Raw genomic sequence first — 24915 nt, forward strand, 5'->3', positions numbered from 1 at the left:
TATTGGTTATTTTGTGTGTATTTTTTATTGTATTTAAACTATTTGATTAACTTTGGTTTTATGATCTGAAGGAGCGTATTTTACACAAAAGCGCTCATCTACTTTACTTAAATTAAACTAGTTTTAGCCTCAGTCGAGTGAGACTCTGTTTTTATTCTGCTGTTTACTTCTTTAGGAGTGCTGTTTTGCTTCAGTATAAAAATACCTATACAAACACTTCCAAGCAAAAATCCTAAACCTTCTGGACTTTGTTGCATACTTGGGAGCCAAACACATGACTTCCCTTTTCCCCTTGTCAATTGCTTTTCTGGTTTCTCTTCCTAATCTTTTCTGACCTCCTCTGATTGATTCTTGTAGTTATTATGCAGTATTTTATATGTTGTACTAATTATCCCTTTTATAAAAGCAGCTTCTCTTCTTAATTCAACTAAACACTCGATTGGAGCAGGTCTTTCACTTAGGATTCCTCTATCACTTTCTCTTTGCCTATACTCTGTTATTAATCCCTGGTAAGGAAGGCATTCTAAACATCTACTTGGCCTCATCCTGCTATATGACATTTCCTTCCTTCACTAGTTATTTGCTCCCAGTATAGTGGTTCCTTTGCCATTTTTCTCCCATAAATTCCAGCCCCCACCTGCCTAGGTTCTGTATCCATACTTGCAGTCATCCATACTGACAAAGCCTTCTTTATCCACTCACATGTTTTCTTAGTTCTTAGAATAGTTTCCTACTACTTTTTGAATATAATATCATGTATGGCTGTTGTTATTCTTCATAAGGATGTGCATGTAAAATCCCACTCACTCTGTGTTTCTTGAACTGCCCCCCACTTCATCTTCATTCCTTTCCACTTTGAATTATAACCTTCTACTTGTTTTATGTATATGAACCTTAACTGTGTAGCTGTAAAATATCCCTTCGGGTCAGGTAATCCTAAGCCATCTTGTTTTGTCAGAAGGATCAACTTATCCAACTTGACTTTTGCCCTCCTCCCCTCCCATATAAATTACTTTAGCTCTTTATTAATTATTGTCCACAACTTTGTTCAGTATTCTTAATGTTAATCCCACATTTGTCTCCTTGACAAGTATTTGACTCATTTGTGATTAATTTACACAAGCTTGATCATAAATGATTAAAGTTACTGAATGCAAACAGTATTTGAGAGTAAAATAAAAAAAAAATCACAGGAAAAAAATCATTTATGCAGGTGTCTTGCCCCCTGCACCCCTTGAAGTGGGGTACTACACTGCTCACACCTCCTGTATAAACCAAGGTTACACCATCGCAGGTAAAGGAGAAATCCTGGTGTACCAACAGTTTGTGCTTCCAGGGAAAAACTGTCCGGTTGCACACTAGCGATCACACAAGTAAGTGATTACTAGTATTTTGAAAACAAGCCTGGCACCCCTCAGATTCACTTACTGAAAGCTGCTAGGTGTTTTATCATAAAGGGGTAAGGGGAAGTATTGATGTAAGACTATATATGACCATTAGCTACCACTATGGGAGCTATATCTACATGAACTCTCTTAATTAAGCAGTATGGGCTATTTAATCTAAAAGTACTTAATTTTCTTATAATTCTAAAATAAGCAAAATGTTTGTGTTTGTGTGTGTGAGTGTGAGACGTGGCTTAAAATGAAATGATATTCTCCAAGCTTGAATGTACTTGATATTAGTGTACCATCTGTGATTTAAGGCCCATTTTGTCACTAGGTATGCTTGTCTCATAACAGTCGCATTACCATACACCATGTAGACATGTCAAATGTTATTACATGTTTACTGCAGCACATGTAAGACCATTCCAGAAGATGAGTGAGTATGATTAGGATCAAAGTGTGGTGTGAAAATTTTCAAACACAATATTGAAAGCAGTGAAGAGAAACAGAATGTTGACATAAATTAGTAAGCTATTATGGATTTTTTTTTTGCAATTATTTTTTCTGTAGATCATAGAAAATACTCCCGAAAACCACCCTGATCACAGTCACTTGAAACAAGCAATAGAGAAAGCTGAAGAGCTCTGTTCCCAGGTGAATGAAGGTGTCCGGGAAAAGGAAAATTCTGATAGACTGGAATGGATCCAAGCACATGTTCAGTGTGAAGGTTTATCAGAGGTAAACTGTTATTCATTGAAAAGTCTTTGTTTTAGAGATTGTTCATTCACTGTCATGTATTTGCTTATATCTACCAAATGTTAAGTGTTTCAGAAAGTACAGTCTTAGACTAACAGCCAAGTTCAGAAGCATGCAGATACACATGAGCTGTAACTGTGAAGTACATCTGGTTAAGATAGCAACAAATGCAGCTAACAGATATGTACAACTCTTGGCCTCTTGTTAACTGCATATAACCCCAATATCAACAGCAGTAGGAAGAGAAAACTGAGCTTTATTTTGTCATCTAATTCTTAACATTAGGGGTCTTCCATAGTTAGGATTCTTCTGTTCTACTGCTATCCCTTTTTACCCATTTCTCATCATTTCTGGATACCTCGGTCAGCACCCTGAAACATCTTCCTAGCAGTAATATGCTGCTGTGCTTTACCTTGTTTATGTCTTTGCAATATCTGAAAGTTTGCACATCTCTTGCCTGTCCTCTCATAAAAAAAAAATCCATATTAAAGACCCACTGTCTCTCTGTGTCGGTTATTATACAGCTCTAGTGCCCTTATTCAAACTGTTTGAATTTTGCAATGCAATATTCAAAGTTAAGTTTTCCCATAAATGTATAGCACTCTCAGCATGTCTTCCAGTAAAGTAAAGCCTTCTGCATCTTTCCAGCGTTTGCATTTTGTCTTTCCTTTAATTATTCCATATGATTCAAAAACAAAGTATGACCCAGAGACACTGTCCTTAGCGCTTTCGTTCATTTAATGCAGAGCTTCTTCAGAAACAAAACAATCACTCCACTTACATCAATAAATATTATCAACAATTAACCAATGCTACTAATTAGCCACTCATACTGAATCTATCATGAAGTCATAACTAGCTCAATTGTATATTTAAACATACAGGTAATGTCAAACCAAAAAAAACTTGTTTACATACATGGATATTTGCCAGTTTTTACAATAAAAATGTGTGTGTATAAAAATAAATGATTATAATAAAATGAAAATTCCTTTTAGTTGTTTTTAAACTTTAAAGGCGTTTTATGGAAATCTTCTCATTAATGCCTGGTGTTACATCAGCTTTTAAAATAACTTGCCATTTAAGTTCCAATACTTCAAGGTAAGCATTAAATCTGTCCATGAATCTTCCTGTATTCACTTTCTCAGCTACCAAAAATTTAAATTTTTTTGAAATCCTGACACTTAATAGAATGTCTAGCTAAAGCAGTATTTAAATATTTCTACTTATTAGCTGCTATGTGTTCTCTAATCCTGCTTGATAATCTTCGAATGGTTTTACCTAAGTAAAAACATTTACATGTAGAACAGATAGCAGTATATACTAATCCTTCTGTGGTATAGGAATATCTTCCTTTAGATGTAAATAGGAATTTGTTGTGTTTAAAAAAATAAGTACTTAAAGGTCGAATAAAGCTACATGATGAACAGTTGTTACAGGGAAAAGTTCCTAATTTAGTTTCAGTACTGTTGTTCTTAGCCTCATCGGGCAAATTTTCTAAAACCTTTTTAAAATTTCTTGTCTTCTTATGTATAAACTTAGGTCTATCATCAGTAATTCTAGACAGTTCTTGGTTACCAAGTATTATCTTCCAATTATTGTGAATAATATGCTTTATTTCTTTGCTCTGTACACTGATGGGTACAGGAAAAGTGGACGCAAAATTCTGTTCCGCTGTAGGTTTTTTACAAGTAAACCCATATTTAATAATAGGAAAAAATGTTTGTATCTGTGTTGGTTAACTTCGTCAGCTATGCTATGTAACTTAAGACTGGGATACCCTCTTTCCTCAAATAGTCTTATGATTTTGTTGGTCTCCTCAGTAAATACATTGTCGTCACTAACTATCCTGCTGAGTCTGATAACTTGTCCCCTGAAAACATTTAGTTTCATATAAGTGGGGTGGTAACTACTGAAGTGTAAATAATTATTGGTAAAAGTATCTTTCCTGTAAATATTACTGGAAAAACTTTTTTTCTACAGTGTTAATCTCCACTTTAATATCCAGAAAGTGTACTATGTTGCCTACTTCCCCTACCGTGAAATTGAGCCATGAAATGCTACTATTAATTTCTGTCAAAACTCATGAAATTGGTTTAAGTTACCAGCCCAAACGTAAAACATGTCATCAGTGTATCTTTTGTGGAATTTAACATGTGCGAATTGTGACATTTTTGTCAGATATTCTTCTTCCCACCAACAAAGAACCATATTGGTGAAGGTGGGGACCACTGGTGTCCCCATCGCTACGCCAGTTGTTTGCTGAAAGACTTGATTATCAAAGGAAAAGAAATTGTTTTTAAGTGCCAAGTCATTTAACTGGCAGATAATTGGAATATCTACTTTCCAATGTTTGCAATACTTACTGAGATATAATCTGACAAAATCAATTCCGCCTTCCTGTTCAATAAATGTGTATAAGGAAGTAATGTCTAAGGTGATCATAAGATTTTCATCACCTGTAAACCTGTACTTTTTTAATTCATTCAAGAAAAGCCATGAACACTTGATCTAAATAAGCCAATATTTTTCGGTTTTGCTATGAGGTGCTGATACTATAGGCCTAAAAGGCGGATGGACAGGGTGTTTGTGAATTTTGGGAACACCAAATAAAAGTCCAAGTTGGGGTTCCTCTACTGTGCATAATTCAAATGTCTTAAAATCAATGTAGCCTTGATGTAAAAGGTCTAACAAGCTAAGATCTGCATTTTTATAATTGAGTCTAACAAAATCTTTAGACACTTTTTTATAGCTGATAATGTCACCTAATACTTGCTGCATAGCATCACAATAAGTGTTATATAATTATCGTAATAATAATGTCCCTTATCCGCCTTCGTGTAACTTATATTATTATAATTAGCTAATTGGTTCAATGCAGTAATTTCCCCTGTGCTTAAAATGCAATATTGGCGTTTGGACCATTTGTTATAATCATTCAACATATCATATAATTCTGTCTCAACTAATGAAAAAAAAAACATCTAAAGTGTGTGTTAACCCAGGGTTGTATGTACTGCTATTTCCAAATATATGTTCTATGGTTTCAACATCATGTAAAATATATTTCAAATTTAATTTTCTTATAAACAGTTTAAAGTCCAGCAGGGTGTCCACAAGGGGAGCTCTGTTTGCTGGTAGGAAGGAAAAGCCTTTAGATAACACCTTTAGTTGATCATTTGAAAAGACTGTGTTACTCAAGTTAAAAACATGACATTCCCTTTCTAACGTTGTCCTCTGTTCTTCCCTTTTTTCTTGGTCACTACTGTATAAGCTTCCTGATTCGGGGGTAAACTGCTTTCCTCTGTTTCTATCGAAAACAAAATTGTTGCTATTCTGAGGAGAGGAAGGAGAAGGGGAAATAGCATCGCTGGTCTCAACCGAATGACTGTTAAGAATGTCCCTTGGTGTACCATCAGAATCACCCGGTAAAATGTTATCAGTCCCAGAGGGAACAAATTAATCCTTCCTGTCCAAACCCCTATCTGCACCTGGTTTGCTAGAATGGACTTGATTGGATTTCAGTATGTTTTTCTTAATCAGAAAGGCTTGCCCAAGCTGATAGCTTTTTAAATCTCTTGAAAGTTTTTTCTTCTTTTTGTAGGTAATGTCATTAACGAGCCTTTCACATTTTTCAGAAAGATTCTGAAAAATGTACTGAAAAGCTTGAAAGTCCGAATGGTTATTAAGCTTAGTGTCCAAACTTTTGATTAGCTCTTTCAAAATTGAAATTTTGGTTTAATTCCAACTAATAAGAGCCTTAAGGACCTCTAGTCCAGCTTTGTTGTATATGTCCTTAATATTTTGATATATATTTGTCTTTAAATGAAATACCATTGGGAAAAGTGTAAACTCTTAGTCCCAGTGGTATAATTTTGAGCTCAACACATTTATTCAGGTAATAATTTTCTAGTACAAGACTTTTAAGTCTTAAAACGTTTTTTTCTAAGTCAAAAAAACAACTTTTAAAATCAAAAGGTGTATGAGTGGTATACACAGACCTGGAAGACTGCCCAAGCATGTTGACATCCTGGAACGGGTTGGGGTCATCATTCTGCCATAATCTCAAAGTGGTGGATGTAGATTCATTGTTGTCCACAGCAATAATAGTCCCTTCATCGGAAGATGACGAAAAAACATCAGAGCTTTCATTTCTGTTTTGTAGAGCTCCGAAATTCCCTTGAAGTTGTTGTAGAATGGCCTTCACCTCGTCGATGACGTCAGCTAACATTTTAGTAAGTTTAGCCACTCCTCTGATTGCCTGCATGTCCTTTTATTACTTTTATCACCTACACGTTTCTTTCCATTATGTAACTTGAAAGAGAGTGGGAAGGGACCTGGGAAAGTTAGATTTGCTAAAGTGTTTAGGTTATTGAGTATAGATATGGCTTACAAAGTTATGGTTTGTAAGCTGTAGGAAGTGTTGATGGCTGACTCTCCCACAGAAAGAAATTAGGATACTCGTGGAAAACTATAGTGGTATAAGAGTAACTTATAATGGGTGGGAGCAGAGCCAGAGCACAGGTAGTTATTTATTTATTTTACATTTGATGACCGGGATAGTCCGACTGGATATATGTCCATTTTCAGCAGAGGCCTGGGGAGAAAAGGTCCAAGATAATAATACACATTGAACATTTAGTAAATGCTAGTTTTAAGCAGATTACAGTCATAAGCAATACCAGCATTTAGCACATATAGTACTAACTTATTATGAAACACTTGACAAAAACATAACATTATTTTCAAAGTTATATATACATAACATTATATTCAGGTTTAAGACACATTGAGCAGCAGTTCAACAATTGACCTTTCCTGAAATGGTGTGGTAGAAAAAAGTTATAAGTAGTTGAAGGTAAGGTACCTAAGTGATAGGTCACTAGTCGGGATTATTGCAGGGACATAAACATTGAGTTTTGAAGTATTTCTTGAGTTTGTTTTTGAATTGAGTTAGTGAGGGTTCTAGGGTTAAGTCAGCTGGGAGTCTGTTCCATGTTTTTCCAACAGAGTTGGCAAACAGAGAGCCCCCAGCTGAGTAGTTGGATTTGTATGTTTGAACTAGGAGTCTAGTGGATGATTGCAGTGGCCGGGTGCTGGTGTAGGGGCTGATAATATTTTTAGTGCAGCTGTATTTTCTGGTTGGTAAAGGACTTTATGTGCCACTATTAGCTGGTTGAACTGCAGTAGGCTAGACAGTTCAAGCCATCCTAGGCGATTTAGGTTGTGACAATGGTGTGTCTGGTAGGCTGTGCCAGTAGCAAATCTGGCAATGTGGTTGTAGTAGGATGATAGTTTATTAAGATCTGTTTTGTTTAAGTTGGAGAATAGAGGTGAGGCGTAGAGAAGAGTTGATAGTAGATGGGGAATGGGCAATTGTAGTTCTAGCAAGTGATGTAAGGAAAGGTTTGATTCTGTAAAGAGAGCCAAGTTTTTTATTAATGGTTTTGATAGTTTGATTGATATGCGCATCAAACTTCAGGTTATCAACTATGACCCAGTAGTTTAGTTTGGGCTTCTGGGGAGATGATAGTGCCATTGTTAGTGGTTATGTTGAAGGATGGCAGGGGGGTCCTGCATGTGGGGGAGAAGAGAAGCAGCTTAGTTTTGTTGGGGTTTAGGATTAGATGTTGATTGGAGAGCCATGTTTCCACTGTATTGAAGGTATTTTGGGTTAATGTGAATAAAGTAACTGGTGAGGTATCAGAACAAATCAAGGTGGAGTCATTTGCATATTGAATACAGGTAGCATTTGGGATGACTGAATGAAGGTTGTTGATAAAGATGGAGAAAGGAAGGGGTCCTAGTATCGAGCCCTGAGGGACTCCTAATGTGATGGGTAGGCAAGATGATAGTGTGTCTTTCCATAGGACTGCCTGTTGCCTACCCTGCAGGTAGGATTGAAACCATTGGAATGCATGGTTGTTTAAGGAGAAGGCCTTCAAGGTATTTATAAGCATTTTGTGGTCAACCATGTCAAATGCCTTGGCTGGATCTAGAAAGAGTGCTGAGGATAGTTTGTTATTATTGTGGTTGTGGTTAATGACATTAGAGAAATAGAGGAGGCCAGAAGTAATACTGTGGTGTGGCTTAAAGCCATGCTGAAAGTTGGACAACAGCTTGTTCTGTGTGAGGTAGTGCATGAGCTGTATGTGTACACACTTCTCCATAATTTTAGCTAGAGGTGACAGAATAGCTATGGGTCTAAAGTTTGACAGTTCAGTGGATCTGCCTCCTTTATGGATAGGTATGACATGGGAGATTTTCCATATAGTGGTTACAGTAGCTTCAGATATACCTCTGTTAATCAAGATTGAGATGGGGTATGCTGTGGTGTCAGCAGCCTTTTGCAGATAGTCTGCTGGGAGGAGGTCGGCAGCCAGGGTGGTGGGTCTTAGTTTCTTAAGTAGGGCATGAATAAGTTGAGTAGGAACAGGTTGGAAGATAAAGTATGTTTTGGTACTGGGTGTGGCTGCATTAGAATTAGAGCTATTGGGAGAGAGTTGGCTAGAGACTGGATAGTCTCTGTGAAGAAGCTGTTGAAGTTATTAGCAATGTCTACTGGGGATTTATGTTGGGAAGCTGAGGGGGGTGGAGTGGCAGTTTGGCCTGGGTGGAGTAGCTTGTTTATTCTTGCCCAGAACTTGAGGTTTGTTTTGGTGGTTTTGCAGTAGATGGTAGTAGTGGTTCTTTTTGTCTGAGGTTATGGATTTTAGTAGTAGTTACTAGTGGATTTATAGCATCAGATGTATGGAGTCAAAAAGAAGACCAAAACTGCAGCTGTCCAAAGGGAAAGGGGGCTACCATCCAGACAGCCATGAGGGTGCTTTGTACTCTCAGCAATATAAGACTGAACCCGACTCCTGCTGATATGAACATTTGATTCATCACTAGGGTGATCTGTGCCCCTCTAAGCACTGAATACGCATTTTCTCTTATGTGCTGAGAGTTGCTGTAGTCACTGACTTTGGCGGCCTTGCCCTTGTCTTCCCTTCACCATGATGGTCCTCTGCTCTTCATTTGAGGCCCTGTCACCAGAGCAGTGGTGCACGCTAGCCAGGATAGGCATGTCCATCCTTCCTGCCTACATTGTCAAGCCCTTGAGCCCTTAGTTGAACTCGGGTTGCCTAGGCTGCAGTTAGGACTTTATACCTTTACTCCATGCCACGTAACTTTTGAGACATAGTGAATCTCATGAAACCAAGTCAAGAATGATTTTAACAGAGATTCTGAAAATTTAAAGTGCAAATAAAATGACATTTTGGGTTTTAATATTTAGAGAACTAAAATGAGTATTTGTGAATGCACTTTAATTAGTAAATATTTTTATGAAAACTACATCACTGAAATGTCATTTTATGTATATCAATGCATGCAAAAAAGGAAGAGCAATGCAAGGTAATTATCACATAATTTACAGGCAAAAGTATTTTAAAAGACTAGTTTTCATTTTTTCATACATTAAATAGAGCAAACAGTAATTGAGAGTGCTTTTAAAAAGAAGTCAAAATGTATGGTTTTCTTGACATCAGAATATCAGATTATCACATTCGTCAAATTGTGCACTTAAGAACTGTACACTATAATTTGAGTATGGAGCTGGATTTATGTGAAAACATGGCATAAGCACATGCACTGCAGGAACAAGATCGCTGATTGTATGAAACATTTAAATGTCTATGATCCTACTTTAGAAGTCTGGGCTACTAGTGGTGAAAAGTTAGAAGTATATCAGAAATCTATATTGCAGATGATAAAAAGATTTGTTTTCAATTTAATTGGTGCAGGTACTTATGAGCTGCTGTAGTAGGACTATTTGAAATTACTTGGGATTTCCCATTTTATCCTATGAGAATCCTTTTTAAAAAACTGTTAACTGGTTTTCAAAACCATATGAATCCAAGGCTTTAATAATTGTAGAAAGGTTCATTTTCTTAAGGTAAATCAAATAAAAAAATCAAAGCATGTCAGAATACATAGCATAATTATGTAGCTGAGATTAATACTGCCACTTTTTGGGGGGCTGATAAATACATCAACAGAGAGATTTTTGTATGAAGCCTACCATGTAGCTGACCAAATAATGTTACTTTCAAATTAAAAATAACATCAGAAGAAGTAGTGGAGATAGCTGTGTCAGTTAAAGTATCTCTCAAAGATGTCTGTAACTTTCACAGATATGTGATTTAATGCTCATTGAAAAATCTTTTTCATCCCCCAAGAAAGGATTATATTTAAAAGTGAAAGACATCCCATAGATAACAAAGTTGTTAAGATGTCATAAGCAAGGCAATGTTGGAATAATGTACAACTGGTGAGACAGAAAAAAACAACTAATGTGATAAAACTGAGGTAGAAAATTACAGGTACCAAAGAAGATGGCGGATGATAAAAATAATTCCAGTTAGGCTTTGAGACTGATGGACTTAGAATTCCACAGTTGGAAATATGTGGGGTTTAGCGGCCCTAGATCAACTGGTGCCCTAGGCAAAAGGGCTCCATGGCGCCCCCCAACACATTACCTGGTGCCCCTATCCTGGTCTACCTACACCAAATAAATACTGGAAAAGAGCCCTTCTCATGGTTACCTCAGATATGGCTGGGGTGAAACGAAAAATGGAGTTAGATATTGGGGTGCATGATTAATGATTATGTGCAAGATTACAATAAAGCCTTTGCAAACATAAGATTAAAGTTCTGATTCAAATTTGTACAGGGAAAGAAGTAAACTTTGTTGGTAAAATTATGATGTCCCTTGATTATGAGATAGAAAAGAGCATGTCCTAGACTTATGTACATGATAATGGGTGGATCACCCTTATTCACAAGAAAGTGAATCAAGAAGTTTGAATTCAGATAGTGTTGTGTAAAAAAAAATGCAAGTGGTTGGTCAGAGGGGAAAAATACTTCCACAGCTAAAAGGTTGCCTTAAGCTTTTGGCAGGAAGAAAAGTAATATTTGCAGATGAAATGGACACAATGAAAACCAATGAAGCCAGCATTGTAATGTCACCCATATGTTCCACAGAATCAAAGTGGTGCCCTATGTGTTAAGATCTAAAGTGGTGGCAGAGCTGCTAAGGCTGAAGAGTGCAAGAATTGTATCTAAAGTTAATTGAGTGGGTGGGCAATACCCCTTGTTCCTTTTCTGAAGAAAGGTATGTTCAGAGCATTCTGAATCTCTGGGGACTTTATGGGCAGTCTGAATTCATTGCTGTATACTGTGCAGTACAGCAGTACTTGTGACAAGGCTAAAGACATTTTTTCATTCCTGTGTTTGGGGAGTATTTTAAAAGGCTGGCTTCATGCAAACATAGTATCAGATGAAAATGGACTAAACTTTTATAAAGAATTTTAGCAATTGCCATAAAAGAGTGTTTGGATATAATAGAGGGGGATTTGGAGGAGTGCCTACATGCACCACATGGCAGAAGACGGTGAGAGAAGTGTTACAGTGCATTCTAAACATGCAGTACTATGTGGATGACAAATTTTTGATGGATCATCATGATGAAGGCCCAGTTAAAAAAAAATGATCGATTAAGGGAGCATGGAACCAGAGTAATCGACTTAAGTACTTTTTTTTTTTTTTCAAAAAGGAAGTATTGTACTCTGGGAATATTAATGACTGAAGATTATGCTAAAAGCACCTAAACCTAATGGGTCGCCTGTGCTTGCCTAGTAACACCAGAAGGGCTGTCAACTAGAAATCTCAGTCAGCACCTTATGTTTTTTTCTCTGGTCTCCAATGCCATATAAGTCTTCCTTGAACATGCAAACCCATCCTTCCTGTGTCTTCTTCAGTTAATCTCAAATGTCTGCAAGGGAATATCTCAGCATCTTAAGGTTCATGGTTTCTGAATTCTCAAGATTCCTCTCGCCAGGTTACATATAAGAAAAAATTAAGTTAGCTTTTAAAAAGCATGTGGACCCATCATTCTCATCCTCTGGAATTTCAAATTCAAATTTTGGGTTTTGCCAAAAAAGGAACTGCATTGGTAGAGATGGCACATGTCTCACAGTCCTTGTCTCCCCTTTTTTCTTCCTGTCCCAAGTTAATCTGTAACTACAGACAATCCAGATTTTGCTTGTGAAACAGTTTCTGTGGGGGTAGAGGTGCAAGGCCTATGGAGCTCTTCAGACAGACCAAAGCAAATAAATGTCATTGAGATGCTAGCTGTGATCCATACCATAAAATCTCTTCATAATCTGTAGTCCCCAGAACCTTTACAGATGATTACAACACCAAAGTAGTGATGTACATAAACAAACAGGTAGTATTAGGTCTTAACCTGTGTTTAGTCTGGCCACAATGGGTTGGGAAGAACCTCTTATATGTGGTTGAACCCTCCAGGCATCTTACATTCCCTCAGTGCAAAATGTAGTGGCAGTCAAGCTGAACAGGATGAGGACAGACCATCACAAATGGAAATTGAATGAAGGGGTCTTCCAGAAAGTGATCCCGCTGTAGTGAACACATCAAGTAGATATGTTTGCCTACTTTAAAAGCAGACAGCTGAACATATTATCCCAGGATTCCTTGAAAGCAGACCAGGAAAACAGATGCTTCCTCATTCCTTTATACATTCCACACTTTTCTCTGATGATTCAGAAGGACTCTCCAGAATCATTGTGTTGACTCCCATTTGGCTCAGTCAACATTGGTTCTCCCTTCTTATGGAACTGGCTAAGGGCGATTATCACAAGCTTCCTCACAGGTTGAATCTACTCACACAAGACAGGGAGAATGTGATGCACTCCTATTTCAAGCACCTTCATCTAATTGCCTGGATTTAGGCGTCTCTTTCATCAGGATGTGCCACAAGTACTTAAGGAGACAAGAAAGCTTGCTACTAGGAAATCTTATATTGGCAAGTGATAAAGATTTTCTAGATGATGCCAATAACCAATACGCTGCTCTCTGTTAAGGATAATGTACTACTGGTTCTTAAATCTTTGTGCTAATTACTTTCCTGTGGCCTTTCTTACTCCTCTGCCAGGGTTCATCTAGCAGGTATTTCAACGTGTGTGCCAATGGATCCTCCCCTTTTATCTCTGTTTTTGATAAAACAGTTTCTGAAGGGAGTCTTGCACCTTAGGTCACATAGAAAACTGGTGGGATGCTACCTGGGATCTTACAGTTTTCCTAGAAATGTTAACAGTATCTCATTCTGAACCAGCTCATCAGGCTGATTTAAGGTTTATTACATGGAAGACTGTACTTTTTATACTTTTTGTTGCTCTGACTTTTGCAAGAAGAGCATCTGAGTTTCAAACTCTCATAATGGGTGACACATTAAAAACAAATCCCTCATTTATACCCAGATTGTTTTAGTTTACCTTGAATCAAGCCATCAGTCTGCCAGTCTGCCAGTCTCCTATCCAAATTCCCAGAACCATGGAGGAAGGATTCTACATACTCTGGAAGATATCTTAACAAAACTAAGTCCTTCAGAAAAGCTGGTTAGCTGTTCCTTTCTTATTGTGGACCAGAAAAGGACAACCTGTGTCAAAGCAGACTATATGAAGATGGTTGTCCTTAGCTATTGCTTTTTGTTATTTCCACCATGACAGATCTTTTCCAGGTAGTATCAAGGCATGTTCTACTAGATCCTTGGCTTCTAGGATGGCACACTGGAAAGGGCTGGACTCTAAAAGCACTCTAGTAATAGCTACATGGTCATCTGTTCATCTGTATATACTTTTAGAAAGCATTACAAAATGGGTTATCTTTCCATTTCCAGGGCTGGCATTGCTAGGGCAATTTTCCAGGCTCTTCTGGACTCTTATCCCTCCTCCTCCCTGGTTATATAGGCTTTTGGTAATCAACCCAGTTAGCCAAAGACTACTGTATAAGCGAGAAAGATAAACATAGTAGAACTGTGTAAGTTGCATTTACCATAACAGTAGATGTGTGAAGTCCTCACTGCTGCAACTGACCCATCCATCCTTCAGCCCACCCCCCCATCTGTATATAGTTAATTGTTGGATTATAAAGTTATTTATAACTGTTTATATATTTTAGAGGCTTGGGATGAGTAACCTCTTCCCCTCTGTCTGGGCAAGACAATCCTAAAATTGTTTATACTCTGACTGCTTATCCCCTCTAAGGGGCTAGCCAATCAGCAGTCCAAGTGTAGGTGTGAGAGGGAGCTAGAGCTTCATGAAGCTGGCTGGTTGTTTTCATAGATTCATAGATTAGTACTAGGCTAACTGCCCTTGCGAGCCATTTTAAGCCTAGCCAATTATCCCTTGTGAGACTTAAACCCCGCACCTTGTGTTTGTAAGGCAAACACCTTAAGCATTAGGCCACTCTCCCAACCCTAGTATCCCAGACAGGATACAACCCATATAGCCAAAGGCTACTGCAGCAGTGAAGAGCTGGAACATCTACTCTTAAGGTAAGTGCAACATAGTCAACTGTACTTTATTGTCTGCCATGTTCTGTCTTATCATGTTGACAGCTCATCGATCCTGTTACTGCTTATGAAATTTACTAGGCCTCAGGTAAGCTTTTCAACTCCTTTCATTTCTTCTGCTAATTTTATCACTTCTCTAATACTTAGTGTCTTGTTTGTTTTCCAAGTTCTAGTTATTACCTTTTTTTTTTTTTAGCCCATATAAGTACCATTGAAACTAGGCCCCTAGAATGCTTCCTCCGCTTTCCTTATACCAAGTTTAACATTTAATTTGAGTCCTCCAATTGCCAGTCTCTTTCAATTTGTTTTTTTGATCAGTTTTTATAACTCTGTCTTAAATTATCCTATTTTTGAAGAGATCCAGAAAATGTGTTTCCAGCTCCCCCAGTTGTTTGTCTTCATATCTCCAACAGTTGTTGCTGAATTTGTAAAACATTTTACTTAATTTCTGTTTTGTATAGAAATATTTGTAGAGACACTTTTAAGCAAAAATTCGGACATAGTAATATGACATATACATAAACCTAATATCCACGGATATGTTAGTGACTAGCATTTATGACATATGCTTAAAAGGCCCTGATGAAGTTTTGACACAGGCCAGTATATTTTAGGAAAGACTCTTGAAGTAAATGACAGTCAGACCATGTTGTTACAAAAAATGGACACTTTTTATAGCAAAATGGTCGACTGGATGGACGATTGGATGAGGGATAGGTAACCAGAAATTCACCCCAGGGAGTTCCACCTGTGCCCTCTTGGACATGGGCAATAGGTGCTGATTTTAGTGTCTGCTTGAACCAGACACCCCTGGGAAAATGGGTTGAACTTGGCTAGGCTTGTAAGGGCCCTGGGACTGTTAGCTTAGTAACCTCCAAAGATCCTATTATGTCGACACTGGAGAAGGCAATTAGATGAAATACAGCAAGCTAGCCATCTTGATATCCTGGAGTCAGTAGCTGGTCAGCTGAACTTTGATGATCAGTAACTTGCACCAGAGTACCCAGATGATCGGTAGCATGACCAGAGAAGGTCTGATGTTCTTTGCCTTGACCAGAGAAGCTTCCTGTTTCACAACCCAAGATGTATGGAAGTCCTAGACCAGACAGCAAGGCAAGAACCACCCAACCAGTCCACCCAGAATAATGGAAGGCTGAAACCAAAATTCCTGACAGTCACCAAGCCAGAGGTCCAGCTAGAGTTCCAGTGGCATTCTACATTATCGGACAGTTCAAGTGTGAGTAGATCAGAATCCCATATAAAGTGTTCCAAAAGAGTACTCACCGTGGCTGTAGAATCAAGCCTTGAGAAATGGCAACAGGGAGAATTAGTTTGCGAATGGGGCTGTGTAATTTTATTTTCTATCATGTACTATATAATAATTCTGTAAGTAATTATGCTTTTTCTTTCAGATTCATTAAAGTGATAGTCATCAAACTGTACAGTTTCAGTGCAACTAAACTTAGTTACTTCTGCTAATCTGAATTGTATCTCTTCCTTTTTACTAATATGTATGTCTTCCTGTAATTAAATATAAGTGGAGAAGTGGTACCTATTATTATAGAGTGCATGTACATTTGTGTGTGCCTTCAAGTGAGTGCACTTTTTTGTTCAAGAAACAAATATAAGACGTTTTACTTGAATTTGTGCTATGTTACCTGAAACAAGTGCACAACATATACTGTTCCCTTACATTTAATCAGTAGTTAAGTACATACTGAGAATGTTTGGCAATTCTGATTAGAAAGGACATTCTCAATTTAGCCCTTATGAAATAGTTACAATTTCTTAAAGATAAACATATCATAACAGCATCAATAACTTAGTAGTTTATACACCAGGCACAGGGGATTATATTTTATTACACATGCTGCAGTCCTGCAGTGGGGAAGTGAAATTTGCTGCACACCTGAGCTGTCATCCTTTGAAAATATATTAAACTAAAAGTCCTGTCTACATAACTTGATAGTAGTTCGTTTGAATATTAAGTACCTTTGACAGTTGTTTATGAAAAAGCTGCAGATAACTATGGCGGAACTCTCTAGGATGCTGAGAAGATTGTCAGAGGTATAATGTCAAATTATGATTACAATGGTCTGTTCTGGATACTTGCAATATAGCAATTTATTATAAAAAAAAATAAATAAATGTATAGACTTTGGGTGCAATAATCAAAGAGCATCTAATCATCATAGGTTGTTGTTTTAGTGTTTGTCAGTAAAGTAATATTACTTGAGGGGAATATGATAAATATTAGAATAAGAAGAATTTTATATATTATTTTACTGGCTATGTTTTTCTCTTCTTCTTTAGCAACTTGTATTTAATTCTGTGACAAACTGCTTGGGACCTCGCAAATTTTTGCACAGCGGAAAACTGTACAAAGCCAAGAGTAACAAGGAGCTGTATGGTTTCCTCTTCAATGACTTCCTACTCATGACGCAAATCATCAAACCTTTGGGGTTTTCTGGCACAGAGAAGGTCTTCAGCCCCAAGTCTACTTTGTCATATAAGATGTATAAAACTGTAAGTGTCTTAAGAGTTTGGTAACCAGGTTGTAATGTAAAAAGCAAGATGTTTGTACTGGGAAATGATATGGACATGACAGGTCAAAATGTGTTGGTGGGCTTTAATTTACTTACATGTTTCAGTGAGTCTTAACTTTACATACGCATTTTTTTCTTCCTGAAAGATTATTAAAGTGCATTTATTTTATTTCTGGGAACTGTTCCAGTTGTTTCCTTCAAGTCTGTTAAAAAAAAAAAATTTACCCCCCCCCCCCCCCCATCTCTATACTGCCCTTTTTTTTCTAGACAGTGACTTCACATTGATTTCCCTGGTTAAGCTAAGGCTTGTGAAATACATTTTGAGATTTTCACTGTGCCATCTACCTTTACTGTCTTACTCTCTCTCTTGCTTAGTATATACTGAGATCCACACGTCTCCCAGGTACAGCTTTTGTTCAATGCCTGCGTCATTTTACTTGCTTGTTATTTTGTAACAGAGCGGGCCTATCAGTATTTGTCCTTTGCTAGTATTGTTTCTCTGTTTATTTCTGAAGTGTAGGCTTCAAAAGCTGGACTCTGTGTTGCATATGATAACTAATTAAGTGAACAACTCACAAAATTTGCTAGTTGCAGTCTTGAAATTTCTTGTCTGTCCTTTGACTGTCATTACCTAACCTCCAGCTCTACCAATTCTGCTGCAGAAGAAATACATTTACCAGCCTAACATTCATTACATTTCTCAACCTTTTTATCTGGTTCTGCAATGCTCATATTAGTCTTGATGAAGTGGCCTTTTCAATTATTCATTCCTAAATATACTCAGCAGTCTAGTCCCAATAAAATGGAAAAAGGTCAAGATCAAATCATCCCCCTGGATTATACCCAAAATCCCTTGTCTGCCAGCAGGCTCTAGCTCAGAAAAAATAGCACCACAATAAAACAATATTTTTAAAAAACGTCAACTTTGAAATAAAGTGAAATATTCTTTACACTCCAGCAAGAAAGTTTTTTTTACTTAATCAGAAGAGTGAGCATACCAGCAACCCACTGCTTTTAGAACAGTATCAATCATCTGATAGGTAAAAAGTCTAAACTTTATCCACTAACCAGGCATATTGGCTGTCAACATTCCAAAGAGGTTCGGTGATCTTTACTTAAAATACTGCAGTGCCCACTATTTTACTACTTACCTTTACACCATGAAATATCATAGCCACTGCTAAAGCATTCTCCTCCTTTCAGAGCTTCCCAGTTTCTACTTCATTAGTACATAAACTTCTTGCTAAACTTACACCTACCTCTCTAGCAACTGACAAGCACCCTGTAGAATAGCTTTGTTTTTCATCTAATGGGATCACCTATCCTAACTCAAATTTTAGCTACCTTGTCTGTCAGTGCAAAATATGCCCTTAAATGTTAGCAATCTTTCATCAATTCTTCTTTTCATGAGGGTGGCATCTCAGCTGATTTATTCATTTACTGCTATGCCTCTTGCTTCTCCTATTTTGTAAATTCTTGAGGGGCATGTGCATACAACACTGTCTGGCTAATCTACACAATCACATCCTTTTGCTTGGCTTCTGTTCCTATCACAACACAGCATCTAGTATTTTGTATCTCTCTGGAGCAGACGTTGTGAAGGTCCGCTTATCATCTCACTGTTACTAAACCTGTCAGAATAATCTGACACAATCTTTTATACTACTTTGCTTGTATGCTTAGTTAATCATGAAATTGGTCCCACATCTGTCTAATGGGTTGCTGACTGCACACAGTCTGTTTTCTGGTCTGACGTTGTCTTCCAAGCTTATTCATTCAAGGTTGGTGTCAACAGTTTATAATCTGCTTTCCACCCAGGCCATTTTTGCCATGTATTACTCAACCTTATATTTGCTGAGAATACCATAAAAGCAAGTCCGAGCTCACAGATAATTTCTCTGTTTTCTAAAAATAGTTACCAGTCTCTGAGATTCTACTGAAGGCCAATACAATTAAGACTGTTTTTCTCCAATAATAGACTCTGTAACATAAAATTAACTTCCTATTATATTTAAGTTTAAACATAGAGATGGTTAATAACACTAAGCTCATCGGAGTTAAACATTAACTGATCATATATATGTTACTACTGTTCTCTTTTTAATATATCGTCTACTATAAATCCCAGTTTTACCAAAATTCATAATACAAAACTCAATAAACTTGAAAAGGTTATAGTAAATTAGCCAAATTCACTACAATATTACCCAGTAAAACTCCTCATTACCATGCTCATAGGGAAATCATCTGGGTTTATTTTACTCATTTTTCTACTTCTTACCTGAGTAACAATACCCTATCACATTCTGTATAAACAAGATGACTACTCTATCATCCAAGTGATCATGCAATATTATATTTCCATATGCACCCATAGTTCTGAGTCACCACAACTTGTTAGAATGATCTTTTAAGTCTAGGAGCTACTATGGTTGCATTGTATTTTCAGTCTGTATTGCTAAACTTTGGAATAGTCTTACTCATGAAATTAGGAAATTCTTAAAATAAACCAGTTAAAAAGAGTAGAATCTTGTCTCATCTGTGAATGGTCTTCTCACTGGGCATAGATATCACTTAGTCACTACACTATTCATGATCATCACATCCTTGAAGTACAGTAGACATCAGTGGCAAACTGGTATCTCTAAGTACCTGTAAGTACTTACATCACCTCTTGGCTGTTGCTCAGTATCTTGTAGGCCCTTCATAACACAATTGCATACATTTCTACAGTGCAATGATAAAGTATTTGCCCCCTTCCTGATTTCTTATTTTTTTGCATGTTTGTCACACTTAATTGTTTCAGATCAAACAAATGTAAATATTAGACAAAGATAACCCACATAAACACAAAATTCAGTTTTTAAGTGATGATTTTATTTATTAAGGGGAAAAAGCTATCCAAACCTGCCACAGTTTTGTTAGGATCAGCTCTTTCTGCATAGGTTTGCATCTTTACCATGCAGGTCTTGGCTGCTTTCTCATGGCTAGATTTGGAGTATATGCACAATGTGCACTTTCATTTAACAGTTCCTGCTGTGGAATACCTGTCCATTTGCTTATTTGTAGCTTCATAAAATTAATACAGTCTGTTCCTTCTATTTCTCTAGTATAGCAGAAATCTCAGATTTTTTCTACTTGCTGTGTCCTCTAATTCTACCATTTTTTGACATATCTTCTTGAACAGTCTCAGCCTTTTATTCATCTCAGCCACTGATTTTTACAGTTTTATCAACTCACTTGAATATCTGTTTAAAGCTTCTTTCCATTTTTTTCAGCCTTTTGTTATTTACGTTGATACACTCCTTTAGTGTTCTGTTTATTTTAATCAGCTCCCGTCACATTTGATTTATTTTGTCCTCTAGATTATTGGAAGCCATGTCTTGCACCAAAGCTCAAGCTTGAACTGCTTTTTGAAGAACAGCTGCAGGATTCTTCCTAATCATTGTTTTCTCTTCACCTTTTCTAGTTGTTTTCCTTTCAGGCTGTCTTAGTTTCAGTGTACTTAATAGCCATTATTTCAATTTACTAAAAGTGAGAGAGTTCCTGGCCCTCGTCTTTCACTTTTGTTTGTCTCACTGGGAGAGCTGAAGTTAAGCTGTTAATCAGTATGTTGCTATCTTGGAAAGTCTTAATGATTAAATTATTACTCTATAGGCTATGATTTCACATATTATATTTCACTGAGTCTAAGTCAAAACTCATGTTGTGCACTTTCTAAACTTTTGCTATATCTCCATTTTCAGTTGCAACTCATGTTTTGCATAAGAATGTGCTCGTTTATTTTTAATTTGTAATCCAGTTTCACTCCTCACTGTGGGCTGGGACTGAAATTGCTCAGTGTTCCAGCCAGTTTAACAAATGTTAAATAAGTAAATAAGATTATCAGTGCCTATTTTTCTTTTTTGTCCTCACCCCAGACATGTTGGCATCCTCTCTCACTGACTTCATTTCTGGAAACAGATAACTTCAAATGGTTGGGTTCTAAAAATAATCCAGAATGGTTCCCTACAACAGTGGGGCGGACACGTTGGTGCAGCAGTTAGCATTGCCGCCTCACAGCAAGTGGTTCTTTGGTTCGATACTCATCTGGGGTGCCTTTTGTGCGGAGTCTGCATGTCCTCCCTGTGGTTGTGTTGGTTTCCTCCGGGTGCTCCGATTTCCTCCCACATCCCAAAGACATGCTGTAGGTGGATTGGAAACTCTAAACTGGCCCTAGGCTTGAGCGTGTGTGCCTTCTGTGGAAGGTTGGATGCTGGGCTGGCAACTCAACACTGTAAAACTCCAATGGTAATCATGAGAATACAGGGGATCTGCTGTGGTGACCCCTAACTGGGAAAAGCCGAAAGAAGAAGATAAAGGTTACCTACAGCAGTGGGGCATCCCTTCCATCTCAAATCAGGGATCCTTTCTTCAGGGAAAAAAAAGATCCATTTGTTTCCTCATATCCTTTCAGACCTGCTATCCCAGGAACCATGGCCTACATTTATTTTATTTTATTTATTTTCCATTTGTTTACCGGGAAGGTCCAGCTGGGCAGTTGCCCATTTTTAGTGGAGGCCCAGGGATAAATGCTCCATGTCATACAATGATAATTACAAAATCAACAAAACGGGCTAATATAGTTTGGTATATACATTGACTTATACTTAAATAGCAATTCAGAGAAATTATTCATTGAAAATCAACAATTGAAAAAGTAAGTGAATATGAGTTATGTCAGTAGGAGGTTTTTGTTGTGATTACAGTAGTCTTAAAGCACACAAGTAGCATATACAATATAATACATACAGATAGAGTGTACATCATTCTTTTTGTGAAGGTGCAGTGTTTGAGGTTAGTTTAGAGAGTGACCATGTTAAGTTCTACAAAGGTAAAGATAGTGAGGTTGGAGTTTAGGTGATGTTTAACCTGGGGGAATGCAGGAGCAGAGCCAGGATTTTGATAGGTGAGTTTTCAGGAGTGATTTGAATTGTTTTGGTGAGGAACTTGAGGTAAGAGTAGTTGGTAGGGTGTTCCATAGTTTAGTAGTATAGTTGGAGAAAAGGCCTTCACCAGCTGAGTTCCTTGCTTTGGTAACCTGTAGTAAGTATTTGTTATCAGAGTGGAGTGGTTTAGGAGCAGCATATGGCTGAATTAGATGGCTGAGGGGTGAAGGTTTGGTTGGGTGGTGTAGAATTTGGTGGGTTAGGCTTAGCTGGTTAAAGTGTAAGAGATGTGGGAGTTCAAGCCAATCGAGCTGTTTTAGGGATTCTGTATGGTGATTTTGTGGCGAATTTGGATATTTTATTATAGCAGGCTTCTAATTTGTTAAGGTCTGATTTACATAAGTTGATGAGGATAGGGGATGCATATAGGAGTGTAGATAGCAGATGTGTTCTGGCTATGGTGATTCTTGTAGAAGGTGTTAGAAATTGGGCATTCCTGTACAGGAGGCCTAGTTTCTTGTGGACTTTTTTGATGATTTGGTCTATATGGAGGTTGAATTTTAGATTGTTGTCAATTACTATCCCCAGCAGTTTGGTGTGGGTAGTTGGAGTAATAATGGTGTTATTTTTAGAGTTTTAGAGTACATGCTGAAGATTGGGGGGAGGTTGCAGTTCTAGTGGGATAGAAGATTAAGAGGTTAGTTTTGTTGGGATTAAGTATCAGGTGTGAGTTGGTTAGCCATTTTTCTACTGAGAGGAAAGTGTCTTGGGTAAGGGTTTGGAGGGTTGTAAAGGATGGGGCTGCACAGATCAGGGTTGAATCATCTGCATATTGAATTAGGCTGGCTTTGGGGGTAGCAGTGTGTAGGTGGTTGGTAAAGAATGAGAATAGGAGAGGTTCAAGGATGGAGCCTTGTGGGACCCTGATTGTGACTGGGAGGGTGTGAGAGAGGGTTTGCTGCCATCGAACGGCATGTTTCCTATTTGCTAGGTAGCTTTGGAACCAGTTAAGAGTTATGATATTAATGTTTAGGGAGGAAAGGATTTTAATGAGTTTGTTATGGTTGACCATGTCAAAGGCTTTTGACAGGTCTAGGAATAAGGCTGATACAAATAGGGAGTTATTTCTAAGTTGGTCAACTTTGTTGGTCATGGTTAGTAGGCAGTTGCTGTGCTATGTGCTGGATAAAAGCCGTGCTGGGTATTAGATAGTAGATTATGTGAGGTGAGGTATTTCATGAGCTGTGTACGTACTATTCTTTCTAGGATCTTGGATTGGGGAGAGAGAATGGCAATGGGAAGGTAGTTAGTAAGTTCGTAAGAGGTCCCCCCTTTGTGAAGGGGCATTATGTGTGATAATTTCCAGATAGAGGGTACCTGTGATTTGGCTAAAGATCTGTTAATGAGTATTGCTATAGGATAGGAGATGGCATCTGCTGTGATTTTAAGATAGTTGGAAGGTTGTCAGCGGCTAATGTACGTTTTAGTTTTTTAAAGTGCTTTTTGATATAGCTGGTGGATACTGGGTGTAGTTTAAATTGGGTGGAGGTATCTTGTGGAGGCGAAGCATTATTTGATTCTGGGGAAGTATTTAAGTTAGTTTGTTTGTTGGCTCAGTTTAGAATGGTTTCAGTGAAGAAGTTGTTGAATTGGGTAGCTATACTATCAGTACTGGAAGTTGTTTTTGGAGTGGGGGTAGGAATATTACCTGGTTGTAATAGGTTTTTAACTGCGGCCCAGAACTTTTGGGGATGTTTTTGTTGCTTATTTTGGATACTTGGGTAATAATTGGCTTTGTCTATTTTCACTTGTTTTTTGGCCTTGTTTCTAAGTTGTATGAATGTTTGTTTGGTGGTGTTGGATTTGTTTTTTATGGTACATTGACCAGGCTTTATCTCTGTCTTTCAGTAGGGATCCGGTTTCTTTGGTTAACCAGGGGGAGTAGTTGGCTTTGACTCTAACTTGTCTTGGTGGTGCATGGGTGTTGAGAATATCAAGAAAGGTCTTGTTGAAGGATATTACTGCTTCATCTAGGGTTAGATGTTTGAGGTGTTCCAGTAGCAGTTTTGTAGGGGAGTGATGAAGTTGTTAGGATTAAAATATTTTTTTATTCCTGATTGTGCGGTAGGTGGTTTGTTGTACTGGGTGGATACGCTCATGAAGGAGGCGAGATGGACTGTGGTCACTCAGGTTATCAGGGAGATGGCCAGAGTGAGATGCAAAGTGGGGTGAGTTTACAAGAATCCAATCTAGTAAAGACATCCGTTTGGTGACTTTGTCAGTTCTAGTGGGAGTTGTGATGGTTTGGGTGAACCCGTAAAGGTTCATGTGAATAGTTAGGCTTTGTGAGGAGCAGTGGAGCCAGTCAATATTGAAGTCTCTCATGATAATGGTTTCTTGGGGAAGGTGATTGGAGCACCAGTTTAATAGGTTTTCAACGCTAGAAGTGTTGTTACCAGGTGGTATGTATCCTCCTATAGTGCTGAGGGTTTTGCTAGATTTAATGTTTAATTTAGCTATAATTATCTATGCATTAGCTATGTGTGGGACTGAGGAGTTGTGGAGCTGTAGTGAGAGGTGATCTTTGTATAATATTGTTATGCCTCCTCCTTTTTTGTTTGTTCTGTCTTTATGTAGGATGTTGTAGCCTGGGGGTGTGATCTCATTACTGTCAGTGTGGGATTTAAGCCAGTTTTCAGTTATTGTTACTATATCTGGGGAGTAGTCAAATAGCAAAGCATGTAGAGTGTGAGTTTGTTTGGCAATGCTTCTTACATTAATGTTGATCAGGAGAGGGGATGCTTTGGATCTTTGGTGCAAGATAGATAGGTTTGGTTGGGATGGAGGGGGTAGTGTTGGATGGTTGGGAAGGTGTAGTG

General features: G+C 37.8%; 1 protein-coding gene across 1 annotated transcript in view; it reads left to right on the plus strand.

Annotated features, from left to right (window-relative positions):
- Positions 1–24915, plus strand: part of ITSN1 (intersectin 1) — a 2682533-nt gene that overhangs the window by 2539957 nt on the left and 117661 nt on the right. Inside the window, exons 30-31 of the mRNA XM_044072770.1 lie at positions 1959–2126; positions 16876–17088. Of these exons, the coding sequence (XP_043928705.1) occupies positions 1959–2126; positions 16876–17088 (381 nt within the window). The remainder of the gene's footprint in view (positions 1–1958; positions 2127–16875; positions 17089–24915) is intronic.

The sequence above is a fragment of the Protopterus annectens genome, chromosome 5.part1 (assembly GCF_019279795.1).
Source record: "Protopterus annectens isolate FY-2018-M chromosome 5.part1, PAN1.0, whole genome shotgun sequence".
In the NCBI taxonomy this organism is placed as follows: domain Eukaryota; kingdom Metazoa; phylum Chordata; order Ceratodontiformes; family Protopteridae; genus Protopterus; species Protopterus annectens.